Source organism: Somniosus microcephalus, chromosome 14 (assembly GCF_052327205.1).
Source record: "Somniosus microcephalus isolate GS21.2 chromosome 14, FLI_Smic_1.0, whole genome shotgun sequence".
NCBI classification, from domain to species: domain Eukaryota; kingdom Metazoa; phylum Chordata; class Chondrichthyes; order Squaliformes; family Somniosidae; genus Somniosus; species Somniosus microcephalus.
In genome coordinates this window covers 74,335,055-74,351,844 of record NC_141000.1, presented here as the reverse complement: position 1 = coordinate 74,351,844, position 16,790 = coordinate 74,335,055, and the positions used below count along the sequence as shown (strand labels likewise).

General features: G+C 42.8%; 1 protein-coding gene across 4 annotated transcripts in view; it reads left to right on the top strand.

The window, feature by feature from the left end:
• kdm6a (lysine (K)-specific demethylase 6A) overlaps window positions 1–16,790 on the top strand; it is a 317,166-nt gene that overhangs the window by 75,177 nt on the left and 225,199 nt on the right. For all 4 annotated transcript variants that reach the window (XR_015080830.1, XR_015080829.1, XM_086006692.1 and 1 more), the window contains exon 5: window positions 9,042–9,100. Coding sequence is in view for 2 of the 4 variants with exons in the window: in XM_086006692.1 (XP_085862818.1) it covers window positions 9,042–9,100 (59 nt within the window). In the remaining 2 variants the exon portion in view is untranslated. The remainder of the gene's footprint in view (window positions 1–9,041; window positions 9,101–16,790) is intronic.

Here is a 16,790-nt window from a genome sequence, read left to right as displayed (position 1 = left end):
TCAGTTAAATTATCTTCTCCGGGAAATACTTCTGTAAAATATTCATTTACTATTTTACCTTTGTTAAACTTCACCACCTCTTTTGGCTTTATAGAGTCATAGAGTTATATAGCACAGAAAGAGGCCCTTCAGCCCATTGTGTCTGCGCCGGCCATCAAGCCCTGTCTACTCTAATCCCATTTTCCAGCACTTGGTCCGTAGCCTTGTCTGCAATGCGTTTGAAGTGCTCATCTAAATGCTTCTTGAATGTTGCGAGGGTTCCTGCCTCTACCACCCTTTCAGGCAGTGAGTTCTAGATTCCAACCACCCTCTGGGTGAAAAAGTTTTTCCTCAAATCCCCCCATAACCTCCTGCCCCTTACCTTGAAACTATGCCCCCTGGTTATTGACCCCTCTACTAAGGGGAAAAGTTCCTTTCTATCTACCCTATCTATGCCCCTCATAATTTTGTACACCTCAATCAGGTCCCCCCTCGGCCTTCTCTGCTCTAAGGAAAACAACCCCAGCCTACCAGTTTCTCTTCATAGCTGAAGCGCTCCAGCCCAGGTAACATCCTGGTGAATCTCCTCTGCACCCTCTCCAATGCAATCACATCCTTCCTATAGTGTGGCGACCAGAACTGCACACAGTATTCCAGCTGTGGCCTAACTAGCGTTTTGTACAGCTCCATCATAACCTCCCTGCTCTTGCCTTCATTAGCCGAGGCATAGAATATAAGTATCCCATATGCCTTTTTAACTACCTGTCCTGCCTTCAGGGATCCATGCACATGCACACCAAGGTCCCTCTGATCCTCTGTCCTTCCTAGGGTCCTACCATTCATTGTGTTTTCCCTTGCCTTGTTAGTCCTCCCAAAATGCATCCCCTCACACTTTTCAGGGTTAAGTTCCATTTGCCACTGTTCTGCCCATCTAACCAACTCGCCTATATCGTCCTGTAGACTTCTTTCTTCCTTCTATCTGCTCTTTTCACCATCATGATACTGAGAACTCATTAACCTTACCTTTACTTGTGCTTACGGTGCCCTTGTATGTCTAATGCCCTTCAATTCCGAGTACCTCTGTTGCCTCAAAGATGAGCTGCCTCTTGAAATTCATCCACCCTCACCTTAAACGGCAAATGCGAGAGCTCATGGATTTCTTCATACTGAATATCAAAACCATTGTGCAGCTGCCTTCACTGCTTAGAAAAGCAGACAGGGCATGGAAAAATACTGGCAAGTAAATCAAGGAAAACTCAAAGATGTTTTTTTAAGTACATAAAGAGCAAGAGGATAACTAGAGAAAGAGCAGGGCCTATTAGAGACCGAAAGGTAACCTGTGTGCTGAGGTGGAAGACGTGGGTTTGGTTCTTAATGAATACTTTGCGTCTGTCTTCACAAAAGAGAGGGACAATGCAGGTGCCGTAGTTAAGGTGGAGGATTGTGAAATATTAGATAAGATAAACATAGTGAGAAGAAATATTAAGGGGTTTAGCATCTTTGAAAGTAGATAAATTGCCAGGCCTTGATTAAATGTATCCTAGGCTGTTAAGAGAAGCAAGGGAGGAAATAGCTGAGGCTCTGACCACCATTTTCCAATCCTCTGGCTACAGGTGTGGTCCCGGGGGACTGGAGGATTGCCAACGTTGTACCTTTGTTTAAAAAGGGAGAAAGGGATAGACAGAGTAATTACAGGCCAGTCAGCCTAACCTCAGTGGTTGGCAAATTATTGAAAAAAAATTCTGAAGGACAGTATTAATTGTCATTTTAGAAAGGCACGGATTAATCAAGGACAAATGGTATGGATTTTTTAAGGGAAGGTCGCATCTGACTAACTTGATTGAATTTTTTGAGGAGGTAACGAGGGTTGATGAGGGTAGTGTGTTTGATGTAGTCTACATGGATTTTAGCAAGGTTTTTGATGAGGTCCTGCATAGCAGACTGATCAGAAAAGTAAAAGTCCATGGGATCCAAGGGAAAGTGGCAAATTGGATCCAAAATTGGTTCAGTGGCTGGAAGCAACGGGTAATGGTCGATAGGTGTTTTTGTGACTGGAAAGCTGTTCCCACTGGGGTTCCGTTTGGCGCAGTACTAGGTCCCTTGCTTTTTGTGGTATATATCAATGATTTTAGACTTCATTGTAGGGGGCATGATTAAGAAGTTTGCAGATGATACAAAAATTGGCCGCGTGGTTGATCGTGAGGAAGAAAGGTAGGATTCTGACAAGTGTAGAAGAACAGAGGGACTTTCGAGCACATGTCCACAGATCCCTGAAGGTAGCAGGACAGGTAGATAAGGTGGTTAAGAAGGTATGCGGGATACTTGCCTTTATTAGCTGAGGCATAGAATATAAGAACAGGGAGGTTATGCTTGAACTATACAAAACACTAGTTAGGCCACAGCTAGAGTACTGTGTACAGTTCTGGTCACCACATTACAGGAAGGATGTGATTTCACTCGAGAGGGTACAGAGGCGATTTAGGAGGATGTTGCCAGGACTGGAGAATTTTAGCTATCTGGAAAGGTTGGATTGGCTGGGTTTGTTTTCTTTGGAACAAAGGAGGCCAAGGGGAGACTTAATTGAGGTGTATAAAATGATGAGGGGCCTAGATAGAGTGGATAGGAAGGACCTTTTTTTTCCTTAGCAGAGAGGTCAATAACCAGGGGGCATAGATTTAAAGTAATTGGTAGAAAGATTAGCGGGGAGTTGAGAAATGTTTTCACCCAGAGGGTGGTGGGGATCTGGAACTCGTCTCCTGAATGGGTGGGAGGCAGAAACCCTCATCACATTTAAAAAGTACTTCGATAGGCACTGGAAGTGCCGTAACCTACAAGGCTGCAGACCAAGAGCTGGAAAATGGGATTAGGCTCGATAGCTCTTTTTTGGCTGGCACAGACACGATGGGCTGAACTGTGCCATAAATTTCTGATTCTTGTCCTCTGTCGCAACCTTTCTCCTGTTTCCTGCTCACACTAATCCTCCATCCTCACCTCACCTTTTTTCATTTTCTCCTCCATCTTACCCGCCCCCCCCTCCCCCACCGTTTTCAAACTCATCATCCTTGAAACCCATCACTTGCTCACTTAATCCCTTCCCTACTCAAATATTGCTCATTCAACTACCTTCCAGCTCCTATGCTGGGAGATATTGTCACTGATTCCCTTTCCTCGGGCAGTATCTCCCTCCTCTTAAGAAACCACTGTCCTCACACTTCTTTTTATTTACAGAAACAAACCCACTCGACCCATGGGTCTTTTCTAATTATTGCCACATCTCCAACTTTCCTTCCGCTCTGGTTCTTGAACATGCTCTGACCTTCCAGTTCTGTACATGGCTCTCAACATCATTTGAGCCGCTCCAATCTGGCTTCTACATAGAATTACATAGAATATACGGCACAGAAACAGGCCATTCAGCCCAACCAGTCCATGCTGGTGTTTATACTCCACTCAAGCCTCCTCCCATATTTCCTTATCTAACTATCAGCATAACCCTCTATTCCCTCCTTCCTCATATGCTTACAGGAAACTTTCTGGTATCCGGCACCGACGGGACCGAGCTGGTGCCGTTCGATCAAAACTGCCGTAGAAACCAGCGCTAATGTTAAAATATACGGAGCTCAGAGCGCCGCGTGAAGCAACAAACCCTGTTGCTTAGCAACAGCTTCAAAACAGTTGGCGCAGCTTGCGTCTAGCTGAAGCTGTTGCTTAGCTACAGAGACGCTTGCAGAGCCAGGACTGGAGAAAAGAAGCAACGAAAAGAAAAAAAATTATCTGAACCGACTCCTGAATTTTGCCGGTAGATAGAGCTTTCCAGACATTTAACCTCCAGATAAACAAAAGTTTCCTGTATATAGCTTCCCCTTAAATGCATTAATACTATTTGCCTCAACCACTCCCTGTGGTAGCGAGTTCCACATTCTCACCATTCTCTGGGTAAAGAAGTTTCTTCCGAATTCCCTATTTGATTTCTTGGTGACTATATTATATTGATGGCCTCTAGTTTTGCTCTTCCCACAAATGAAAACACTTGTTCTATGTCTACTCTATCAAAACCTTCAGTAATTTTAAAGACCTCTATTAGGTCACCTCTCTGCCTTCTCTTTTCAAGAGCAAAGAGACCTGGCCTGCTCATCATTTCCTGATGATGGGTACAACCTCACATTTCTGGTATCGTCCTTGTAAATCTTTTTTGCCTCCCCTCCAGTGCCTCTATATCCTTTTTATAATATGGTGACCAGAACTGTACACAGTACTCCCAAGTGTGGTCTAACCAAGGTTCGCTACAAGTTTAGCATAACTTGTCTGCTTTTCAGCTCTGTCTCTCTAGAAATAAACCCGAGTGCTTGGTTTTCTCTTTTTTATGGTCTTATTAACCTGCGTTGGTACTTTTTAGTGATTTGTGTATTTGTACTCTCGGATCCCTTTGCTCCTGTACCCCATTAGGTTTCTTCTTTTACATGTAATATGTGACCTAATTTTTCGTGCCAAAATGTAATATCTCACCTGTACCCATGTTGAACTTCATTTGCCAATTACATGCCCATTCTGCAAGTTTATTAATCTTGTCTTGTAATTTGTTGCTGTCCTCCTCGGTATTGACTATCTCTCTCCCACGCACACACTCATTTGGAAATTGTGTTTTTGATTCCAAAGTCTAAATCACCAATATAAATTGTGAACAACACTGGACCTAGCACTGATCTTTGTGGGACCCCACTTCTCACCTTCTGCCCCTCTGAATAGCTATCCTTTACCCCTGCTTTCTGTCCATTCTGCTACTTACTTATTTTTCTCTGTTATATTGCCAAAGATCTGTCAAGCAAGTACATCAAACATTCAGCATTGGGTTGAAGTCATTTCCCCAAATAATTACCTGGCTACCTTGTATTGCATCTCTTGTTTATGTTATGGAGCAAATGCAGCCCAGGGGTTATTTGGTGTTGTCTGTAGTTTGGTGGATCTGTCTAAAGGTTTCTGTCTGACTGAAATCTATCTGAGGAGCTTTCCTTTCAGTGCAAGAAACCTACCATCTGTTACTGAATTGCACCCAGTTGTGCTCTCTAACGGTGATTCCTTACGGACTAATTAAATCACACCGTAGCATGATAGGTGCTGACCAGTTCCCAATTAAAGACAATCTTTATTTTAAATTTTTCCCACTGGCATTAAAATATAATGCTAATTACCCCAGTGGGTCTGGTGCTCATAGAATTTGCCAATGCAAGAGCGGGACCTAGGGAAAATATTTTATTGAAACCTGAAATATCATACAGTTCTGCCTTTGTAGAAAATTTAGCACATGTCCAGTTGAACTGTGAATTGCCTATTAAATAGTCAATTTTTGTTGTCGCATTTTTTTCCCCCCGAAGGTGGCAAATAAATTTGAATTATGTTCTGCCCCTTCTTATGGGTGGCCATTTTGTATTAACTCCTCCACCCAGCAACCTCTTAAAAGGTAATCATTGTCTTTTCTTGTTTGTAAGTAACTTATATTGTGGAAAAAATGTTTGTGAGGAATTGTATTACAATGTGGGCCGATACAGATTGTGAAGTTGGGCACTCCAGAGCATTTCAGCAGCCCATCCCTGCCAGAGATGCATTCCTCAGAATGTTCCCATGTCCAGCGCCCCACTTTGTTCTGTCACATCAGCTCAGGCATAGTTCTCAGATCTGCAGACTTGTGTGCAATTTGGTGCTACTTGATGAGCTCTCAATCACCTGAGATTTGATACGAGTTTGCAAAATATGATGAACTTTTTAAATTGTGCTACCATGGAGCACACAAATGATGAGTATGGCCTCCTCAGACCTTTGCATTCTAACTAGGGTTTCCTGTAGGATAAGATCATCTCCTTGATGGGAGGTAAGAATGCTTGTTCAAACAACTTGGAGAGTTCGCCTTGGTCTTAATTTCTTCTCAGAAAACTGGTGAGGTTCCTATTCCATATAGTAAGGGATTTGGGAAATTATCCCAGTGCCATTCTTCACCATCCTTTATTGCATGCTGACATCTGATTCTGCCAGTCACCCTGAGACTCTGCTCCATCAGTGTTGAATATTATGGGCTTCTTGCCCTTCCTATACATGCATCTGACAGAGAAGTAGCTCCTGACGTGGCAATGGTCACTTCTTACAACTGATTTCTATCAAATGTCTGGCTTCCCATATCACATTGAATCTATTTACTGTTGGGGCTACCCTTTGGGATACCTGTTACAGGGCTCCTGCAACTCCCATCATTGATTTAATTTCCCCTTGTTGAGCTGCCAAATCATGATGCCACAGAATTAATTAGGCTTCCTTGTTTGTTTTTATTAGTTGTTTGGAACACAATCTATCTCCTCTTCTCTGCCCCCCCCCCCCCTTTTCCTTCACTCTAGGTAGTTTGAATCAGATGTATCAATCTTGCACACCCCATACCTTAAATTAGACTAAAATTTACCCTTTGTTAAACTGGGGTAGAGAGGAATTCTATATCTTGTATTAAATGTGCACAACAGTCATTCTGAAGATCTTTAACAGTTTGAACATCGAGATAAGAAAACAAGTCTTTGCGCGACAGGAGAAATATATCGCCAGATCACTGTGGCATTATCAGAGGAGAGTCTGAGATATGCTGTTTAATAACAGTAGGGGCATTTATGCCATGTAATGCACAATGTATTATCAGTGCCATTTAGTTATGGTGCAGAATATGTCATACATTTTTTTCTTGATAATCTGGGATTTTTATGTGTTTTGGGATTTAATTTCAGGACTCCATTTATTCTGCTAAAAAAAAGTAAATGAGTTGTCTTTGTGTACTTAGTGTCTCATCTCAATTCGCTCACTTCACCTCACCTACTTTTGTTTCAGGTAAGAGGTTGAGTGCCATGGAAGGGAGCCACTAAGGGACTCGGGCTGCATTTTCAGATGACGTACAATATAAATTTAGCCTGTAACCCTCAGTGCCTCACTTCCCATACATTTTGCTTCACCATTCCCCATTGATTCATCACATCTTCTATCCTTTTGGCTTCCCAAAACACTTCTTCCTACCTGGTGCTCGCTCACCCATTGCTTCCCCTCCCTTACTGAAATATCTGTTCAACTTTTATTTCCTCCCTCTTCAGTCCCCTTTTGCCATAACATTTCATCAACCACTTTTACCTCTGATTCAACACTGTCTCATGATTCACATTGTCCCTCCTTTACTCCCTCAGCTTCTGCACTGATCAACTCCTTGTACTCTGATTTCAATCTTCATTTCAGCTCCCCTTGCCCCCCCCCCCCCTTCTGATTTCACTGCCTTCGCTAAACCTCTCCCTCCTCCCTCCATCTAAACTCCCCTACCTATATTTGCGGCCACCCCCTCAACTTTGCATCTCACTTAACTGCCCTACTCCCATGGTCTTGATCACAGACATGGTTCCTTGTATCCATCACCACTTCTTTCTGCATCCACCACTGGAAAAGATCGTTCATCCAATGGCACTCAAGCTCCCAATTGCCTATCCTTTGGCCTTCCAAGGGGTGCAGACTTGAGCATATCTAGTGTACAACTGGTTTAGCCAGCCCATCACCAGATTTGGCTGGACCATATCAAACGCTATTAGGTCTTGCTCTCCTGCCAAAATTTCTCGGTACTCCCAAGATCATCCTGGAGAGCAAAGCTAGCCCCTGGTTTCTTTTGTCCACTACCAACCATCTCCATAAGCCCCTCCACCCTCGCCTCAAACAAGAAGTTTGAGGAGCTCATGGATGACTTTGTCACTAAGAATGAGACCATCTGTTCAGCTGCCTCTGCTGCATTCCCCCCCCCCCCCCCCCCCCACCCCCTTGCCAGCTCCCCTATGTTCGCGGCCTGATCCTACATCTTTCTCTGGTATATCTCCTACCTCTCTATTCCTACTAAACTGCAGACCATCCAACTCTCTTTCCCGGCCCCCATGCTAGCTAACATTATAAATCATTCCCACTCCTCAAGCGTCTGTCATTAGCACCCTCCTTGAACGAATTGTTGCATCCAAAATCTGTGTCCCTCTTTCCCGCAACTTGAATCTCCCCAGCAAAGTTTTGCCATTGCCTTTGTCCCCTGCCACAAACTCCGTACTCTCGCCATTCATTTCATCTCCCTGCCTGGCCATTGTCTCTGCTTACTCCAGACCGTAACTTTGCTGTTCTATTCTGCCCTAAGCTGAGATTCCGATTCCATATCCCCATGTCTACTTACACTTCCTTAACATCACCCACCTGTGCCCCTGTTTCAGCCCATCTGCTGCAAAATTATCTCGTCCGTGCGTTTGTTACCCATCAGACTCGATTATTCGAATGCTTTCCAGGCTGGCCACCCATCTGCCATGCTCTGTAAACTTAAGCACATCCAAAACTCTGGTCCCAGTATTTTATCTGACACCATGTCCCACTCTTGTCCTGGGTGACTACATTGGGTCCCATTTGTCCAATTTAACTTTGTGATTTTGTTTCTAAATTATAGCCTAATCCATTCTCTTTTTAACCTCCTCAAGCACTGCAGTCCTCTCGGAACTCTTTGTTCCTCTGACTCCGACTTGCGCATCGCCCCTCTCTTCACCTGCCTGGCCCTACACTTTGGAATTCCCTCCCTAAAGCCCTCCTACCGCCACCTTCCTCTCATCCTTGAAGGCCTTCCTTAAAACCCATCTTTTTGAGGAACTTTTTAAGTTGCCCCTTTTCATATTTCTTTTGGCGTAGCATTTATTTTTGTCTAATTATGGCTCTGAAACATGGGATGATTTTCAATACTGATGCTATATAATTGCAAGTTGTTTGTGTTGCCTAATAACCACCTAGTGCATAATCTCCTTATTACATGTCAAAACACTGCATATACAGTTAATTAGTTTGAAATGCAGTGATTACTGTTATGTAGGCAAATGTGGAAGTAATTTTGCACATTGAAAGATCCCACATAGACAAATGGAATGAATGACCAAGTTAATCTGTTTTTGATGGTGTTGGTCTGTAGCAACAATATTAAGACAAAACTGGAGTTTTCTGACTTCATTACGGTTAATGTTTTTTAATTTTCTCCCCCATAGAATGCTGCCTTTTTATATGGCCTTGGTATTGTCTACTTCCATTATAATGCATTTCAATGGTGAGTAAAATATTTATTGTAGTTCTTGGTTGCAAATTAGTATATACAGTAAAATAAAATCTTCAAATTAATTAAATACATTTATTTGTGGCAGTGCATTTGAATCAAATTTCAGTCCTATTTGTTTTAGTGTGACATATACCAATTTCTTTGCAGAAACTGTTTTGCTGCTGGCCTTGGTTACATAGCTTGTAAAATGGGCTAAATGGAGTTTCCAGTCTACTTGTTGTAATTCAAGTTTAAAAAAAAATGTGGGTATCTTTTATTGCTTTCTACTTTTCTTCCTCCATTCTGGCATATTAGATATGGCATCACTCCTGTAAGTCTGTTAAAATGGGAAGCGGTGTTTACTGCATTAATTTCCCTGCCTCCTCCTCTTGGTCCTACCACCTTCCCCTTTTAATCACTGGACACAGTAAGTAGGACAGGAAACACTGGATTGGAGCTTGCGAAAAAGCCCCTCCATCCTTCTACCCTTGTTCTCAACTCTCTCTCCTCGACACCCTGTCCTCCTTTACACATCCTCTACCCACAGACCTTCTCTGTTTCACACCTCTCCTTCCACCTCTAGCATCGTGTTATTCCCCTACCTTCTAATCCCGCTTGAAGTAAATACTGCACTTGAATCTTCCAGTATAACTCCACAGGGATCAACTAAAAGTGAAATAAAGGCTACTTGTATACAGTTTTCACAGAATAATGGTCAATCATGGAATTCAATCCTCAAAGCAGTAGTAAATATCCCAGAATACTATTTAATAAAAATGGAATTTGAATTGATCAGTCACTAAATCAATGGCTCTGCTATTATCCCCTACATGACACAACCACCTCATTGTTGTAACACAGCGTGTCCTCTGACTCACACTACCACGGAAGATCTGCTATATTTAATAAAACTTGTGTGATTCAAGTCAAATCCTACAGACTGCTGGAGAAATTCTAAGATATTATTACATAACTGTTGAAACATTTGACCTCTTTACTCCACCAATTGCAATAGTCAGTCTTGGTCGGAGAAAATGGTTGAATCTGGGTTGTCCCAAGTCAAATAGATTGGGGGTAACAGAGTTCAGAAGTGATGAAGGACTTCATAGAATCATAGAAACTTATAGCACAGAAGGAGGCTATTTGGCCCGTCATGCCTGTGTTGGCTCTTTTGAAGAACAGTCGTGCATAGTCCCACATCTCCGCGTTTTGTCCGTAGCCCTGTAAGTTCCTCATCCTCAAATACCTGTCCAACTCCCTTTTTAAAGTTATTTATGGAATCTGCTTCCACCACCTTTTCGGGTAGAGCGTTCCAGATCCCAACAACTCTCTAAGTGAAACAATTTTTCCTCATCTCCCCTCTAGATCATTTTCCAATGATTTTGAATCTATGACATATAGTTATTGACCCACTCGCCAGAGGAAATATTTTTTCTCTCTCTACTTGATCAAAACCTCTCATCATCTTGAAAACCTCTATTAGGTCACCTCTTAACCTTCTCTGTTGTAAGGAGAACAACCCTAATTTTTCTAACCTCTCCTCATAACTGAAGTCCCTCATCCCTGGTAACATCCTGGTAAACCTCCTCTGTACCCTTTCTAATGCCTTTACATCTTTCCTAAAGTGTGGTGCCAAGAATTGTCCACAATACTCTTAACTGAGTCCTAACCAGTGATTTATAAAGTTCTAGCATGATCGCTTTGCTTTTATATTCTACTCTATCTACAAATCTAAGTAATCCATATGCTTTTTTAACCACTATCAGCTTGCCCTGCCACCTTTTAAGGATTTGTATATATTTACCCCAAGGTGTCTCTGCTCACCTACACTTTTCAAAATCGTGCCATTTATAGTAGACTGTCTTTCCATATTGGTCCTCCCAAAGTGCATCACTTTACACTTCTCCGCATTGAACTCCATCTGCCATGCTTCTGTCCGTTTTACCATCCTGTCTGTTATCCTGAAGCCAATAACTATCTGCATCATGATCTACTATTTTGCCAAGTTTCGTGTCATCTGCAAACTTTAGTGTTTTGATGTGGAAAAAATGATAACAGGAAATTAAATGAAGCTTTTTAAATGTTAGCGAAATAGGAATGTGCTGTGCTTATTGGAAGTGTTAAACTGGAGTTAATAGTGTTGTATTCCTACAATATGAGAAAATGCTCCAATAACAATTGGCCACTCTGTAAATCAGTACAATGACGGCTCCATTCCTTGCGATATTGGAGGGAAAACCCCACCACTAGTGCATAATGGAAATTGGCAAATAATTGAAGTTCTGCTATTCTGTATGTAATTATCTGTTGGCAATATTCTCCTTGCTTATTATGTTTTCAGTCTGGAGGAAGTGAGAAAATATGTTTGATTATTTCTGACATAGTTGAAGATTAGCAAGCTGCAGTTTACTGCAGACTCAATTTCAGACTGCCTTTATGTTCATTCATTTTGTGAATGTAAGCAATGTGAATAAAATGTACCTTTATTGCAAACCAGAGAAGGTGCTTTAGTTTCAGGTGCGTGAGCAGTTATGCATTGGCAGATTGCAATAACCTTTATAATTGATGATCTGGTTGCCCTTTTTGGCAGTCATGTAGGTACAGTGATAACCTTGCAGTGTACATGGGCTTAATTTTCCAGAACTGCCAGGGCTGTGGCTTTGCTGTTTTTTTTACAGATGGTGTTCTTCAGAATTGAAAGATTTGGCACACATCCAGTGTAGTGCCTTATTTCCTTTATTGGTTTAGAATCTGTGTGGTTGTTTTGGCCACAGCAGAGGCGGTTAGGATAAACAGAGCACCCAACAAGAGTGTATAAATTTGGACCTTTTTGTAAAATGCCTTTGTTTAAAAAAAAAAAAAAAATGAGTACTGTTTAGATTTCGGTGTTGAATATCGGCAAGTTGTTTTTCAGAAATTGCTAGTGTATGTATTATAATGATGAAGGACCACCCACCCAAATACCACACCAATTTTCTCACCGAGATATCTTTGCTTTCCCCCCTCTGCCTCTGCACCAAGCAACTTCTCATCCTCTGATTTCAACCTCCACCTCAACACTTCTTGCTCCCTCCTTTTCTCCCTTAATCTCTCCCTCCATGTCAACTTGCCCGCCCATATCCACGGCCACCCCCTTGATCTGGTCAGCTCACGTGGTCTCGCTATCCCCATCATAACCATAAGGCAATCTCTGACCATTTCCTTATATCACTCTCTACCCATATTCCCATTCCCCCTCCCAACCCCACTTCTTTCTGTGTCTGCCCCTAGAAAGAACTCGTGTCTCCTACCACTGCACTTTCTAATTCCCAACTATTTAACCTGTGGCCTACAATTCTTCATGACATTTCTGCAGCTACTGATTTGATAAATCACACCCTCGCCACCATCTTTAATGCCCTTGTCCCCACTAAAATCATTACCCCCTCTCACCCATGTCATTCCGCCTTGTATGCCCCTCATCTCCGCTCCCTTAAGTCCAAGGGACGCAACCTTGGCGAACAACTGGTCTGACCATCCATCACTAGATATGGCTGGATCATATAAAGCATTATTGGATCCTGCTCTCCATTGCTAAAACTGCCTACTATTCCAGGAAGGCAAAGATAACACCAGACTTCTCTTCACTTAACTGTCTTCTCAAACCATCCTCTCCTACCTCCTCCTACTTTACCTCCAACAATAAATGTGAGGAGCTCATGGACTTTTTAAAAAATAGATCAAGAACATCCGTTCAACTGCCTCCCTTCCTCTAGCCCACCGGGCCTTGCTTCCTCTCTGTTTTCTTCCTGCCCTAATCCTAAATTTGCACATTTCTCTAGTTTCTCTCCTATCTCCTCTCGTGCCCATTCAAAGCTCATCTTGTCGATGAGACTGACCTCCTGCTCTCTCGACCTTATTCCTACTAAATTGGTGACCACCCAACTTCCCTTCCTATGTTAGCGGATCTTTTTAACGGTTCTCTCTCCTCTGGTATTGTCCCCCTCCTTCAAATCTGCCGTGATCACTCCGCTCCTCAAAAAATCAACCCTCGACTTCTCCGTCCTCGCAAACTATTGTCCCATCTCCAACCTCCCTTTCCTCTCAAGTTCTTGAACATGATGTTGCCTCCCAAATCCGTACCTATCTTTCCCAGAACTCCTTGTTTGAATCCCTCAAATCAGGCTCCCCCCCCCCCCCCCCCCCCCCCCCCCAAACAGTACTGAAACTGCTCTTACCAAGGTCACAAATGATAGCCTAATTGAATGCGACAAAGGTAAACTATCCCTTCTCGTTCTTCTCGACCTGTCTGCAGCCGTTGACACGATTGACCACAAAATTCTGTTGCAATGCCTCTCTTCCGTGGTCCAGCTGGACGGGACAGCACTTACCTGGTTCCATTTCTATCTTTCCAGCCGTAGCCATAGAATCACTTGCAATGGCTTCTCTTCCTGCTCTCGCACCAAGGATCCCCCAAGGATCTATCCTTGGCCCCCTCCTATCTCTTGCATGCTGCCCCTCGGTGATATCATCCGACGACACAGTGTGAGTTTGCACATGTATGCTGATGGTAGCCAGCTCTACCTCTCTTCCATCTCTCTCGAACCTTCCACCATCTCTATAGCATCAGACTGGTTGTCCGACATCCAGCACTGGATGAGTAGAAATTTCCTCCAATTAAATATCGGGAAGACCGAAGGCAATGCCTTTGGTTCACGCCACAAACTCCGTTCCCCTGCCACCGGTTCGATCCCTCTCCCTGGCAACTGTCTGAGGCTTACCAAGTCTGTTTGCAACCTTGGTTTGTCATTTAATCACGAATCGAGCTTCCTACCTCATACCTGTTCCATCACGAAGACTGCCATCACGAAGACTGCCCATTTCCACCTACATAACATCACCCGTATCTACCCTTGCCTCAGCTTATCTGCTGCCGAAACCCTCATCCATGTCTTTATTACCTCCTAGACTTGACTATTCCAACTCATTCTTGGCCAGCCTCGCCAGTTCTACCCTCCATAAACTTGAGGTCATCCAAAACTCAGCTGCCCGGGTCCTAACTTGCACCGTACCACTCACCCATCTTGCCTGTGCTCACTGATCTGCATTGACTCCCAGTTAAGCAGCGCCTCTTTCAAAATTCTCATCCTTGTTTTCAAATTGCTCCACAACCTCGCCCCATCTTATCACTCTAATCTCCTCCAGCCCTATAATCTCTCTAGATCGCTTTCACTCCACCTATTGTGGCCTTTTGAATATCCCCGATTTTAATTGCTCCACCATTAGCTGTCGTGCCTTTTGTTGCCTAGGACCTACGCTCTGGAATTCCCTCCCTAAATATCTCTGCCCCTCTACCTCTCTTTCCTCCTTTTAAGATGCTCCTTAAAACCTTCCTCTTTACCAAGCTTCTGGTCATCTGCCCTAACATCTCCTTGTATGGCTCGGTGTCAAATTTGTTGTTGTTGATAACACTCGTGTGAAACACCTTGGGATGTTTTATTAAGTTGAAGTCCTTTACAGGCTTGTTTTTCACTGCAGCCCTATTTAACCTGTTTAGCTGGTGGGTGCTGTCTCGCTAATTGTAAAGATTACTAAAACTTAAATACAGTGAGGGTAGCATACAATTTTTTTTTTTTTAAAAAGCAGGGATTGGTGGAAGATGACTAAATCTCTAATTAGTGCAGTATTTAAATTGAGCTCTTGACTTTCTTGAGAATCATGAATTGAAGCTTGTCTCTCAAACCTGGGGAACAGTGGAATTTGGGAACTATCCTCTAGCAGTCTGGTTTGAACCCAGTTGAGATTGATGGGGTGAAAGATGCTTTCCTCGCTGATCATAATGGTCCTGCATGAAATAAGTTTGGAAGCTGCTTGCCTTACATTCTGACACCCAGTGTGTGTTACCTAGAAATTGCTGATGTACTGTGTACCCAACTAACTTTTGTAAGACTAACCTTATTTATGATGACTCGCCCATTAGAGATAATAGTTATATCTGTAAGCTTGCATTCTATCACACTTGTATAACAGGAATCTATAAATAAAATCAACATTGTCCTTTCAATGGATCCAGAAGTTGCTTATGTGTAGTTCAGAAGCTATTAGGGCATTGAAAGTTACAGATCCAGGAGGTATTTCTGTGCCATTAATGTAATACCTTTGGACAGAATTGTTATTTTCTCTAACTACAGGTTCTCAAGACAAAGGAAACCTTATTTAAAAACAACAGCCCTGGTTTCCATTGTGTGTATATATATATATATATATTTTAAAACTCCCCGGCCTAGCTAAATTTCATAATTAAAAATTAATGGCCATTTATGATGGAGAAAAATAACATGAAGCAGGTTGGGGTCCTATTCTGTCGCAATCTACTTGGTACTACTACTGCTTCGTATGGCTGATGTAGAGCAACAACTATCATTTTACATTGAGGTGTTTAAGAAAGAGAATTGCATCAGGAGTAGTGGGGTGTATTGCTGTGATGCCTCCTTCGTATTTGTGAATCGGGCATTGAGTCATGAGATGCTCAATGGTCTGTTCTGGGTGACCACAGACGCACACTGGAGAGCTTTTAATTTTCCATTTGTGCATCAAGTATCTGTATCTGCCATGGTTTGTGCGGATGTATTTTAGAGTTGCCCATAAGCTTTACAGAAGATCAAAACCAGGGATCTTCCACATTGGGTCTTTCATGAGGTGTTTCTGTGACTTCTTGTAAACTCTATTTGGCTTTCCAAGCACCATCGGGGTTGAAGTCGCATTGTCGAAGGCTAAGCGCATGGGTCCAAGAGGGTGTGCGCGATTTCAAGCAGTGGTGAGGCACGTTGTTAAGATCATGGTGGATGACATTTGTTTTCCATGATTTGCTGACTTAGTGAATGTTGTATACCACAATGAGTATTTTTCACAGTCACCACAGTCTGCGATCTTTGGAGATGGGCATGCATTATGAAAGATGAATTTCTAACCAGGGCAAGGGAAAGCATTGGAAACTGCAGATTAAACCTGCCTTTTGTATGTCTCTATTTTTCTTTCGGACTCTTTCCACAATCCCGCATCTCCTGAAGGCAGTGACTTGTGTTGGAGTGTGGTTCCATATCTAATGACTCCCAATGATGCGCAAGCCTATAGAGTCAGTTTAACTGAATCTGAATCCCGCAGTCAGTATCCATACATGCACGCGTCATCATAGCTGAGTCCATGCACTATATGCAAACATACTTCAGGGTTTTGCTAGATATTGATTTAGGAGTGGAAGCTGACCTATGATTTCTACATTCAAGGCAGAACAGTTAAGCTTGGATAAGGGCTTAGGTCACCAGCCCACACGCACACCAGAATAATTATGTACTATTGGAGACAGCAGACTGAAGCGCTACATCTTACACTCAATATGGTACCTTTTAATATAACAAAAGGTGTTTTACAAGAGGAGAAAATTCAAGACACCAAACAAGCACTGGGAGAAGTGTTGTAGAAGTTGATTAAAGGCAAGATCCATGAGGTAGATTTTCTGAATACTTGCAACGGTGGAGCGGGTTGAAACAAAACAAAGGGGATTAAGGAGAGAATTTCAGGGAGCAGGACCACAACGGGTGAGGGCTTCCCCACTGATGGAGCAGGGGAGAGACGCATAGTAATGCAACTGAGAGGAACAGAGGGGACAACCTGGGATGTAGGCTAGAGATATACGTAGACAAGTAATCTGAAATCAACGCAT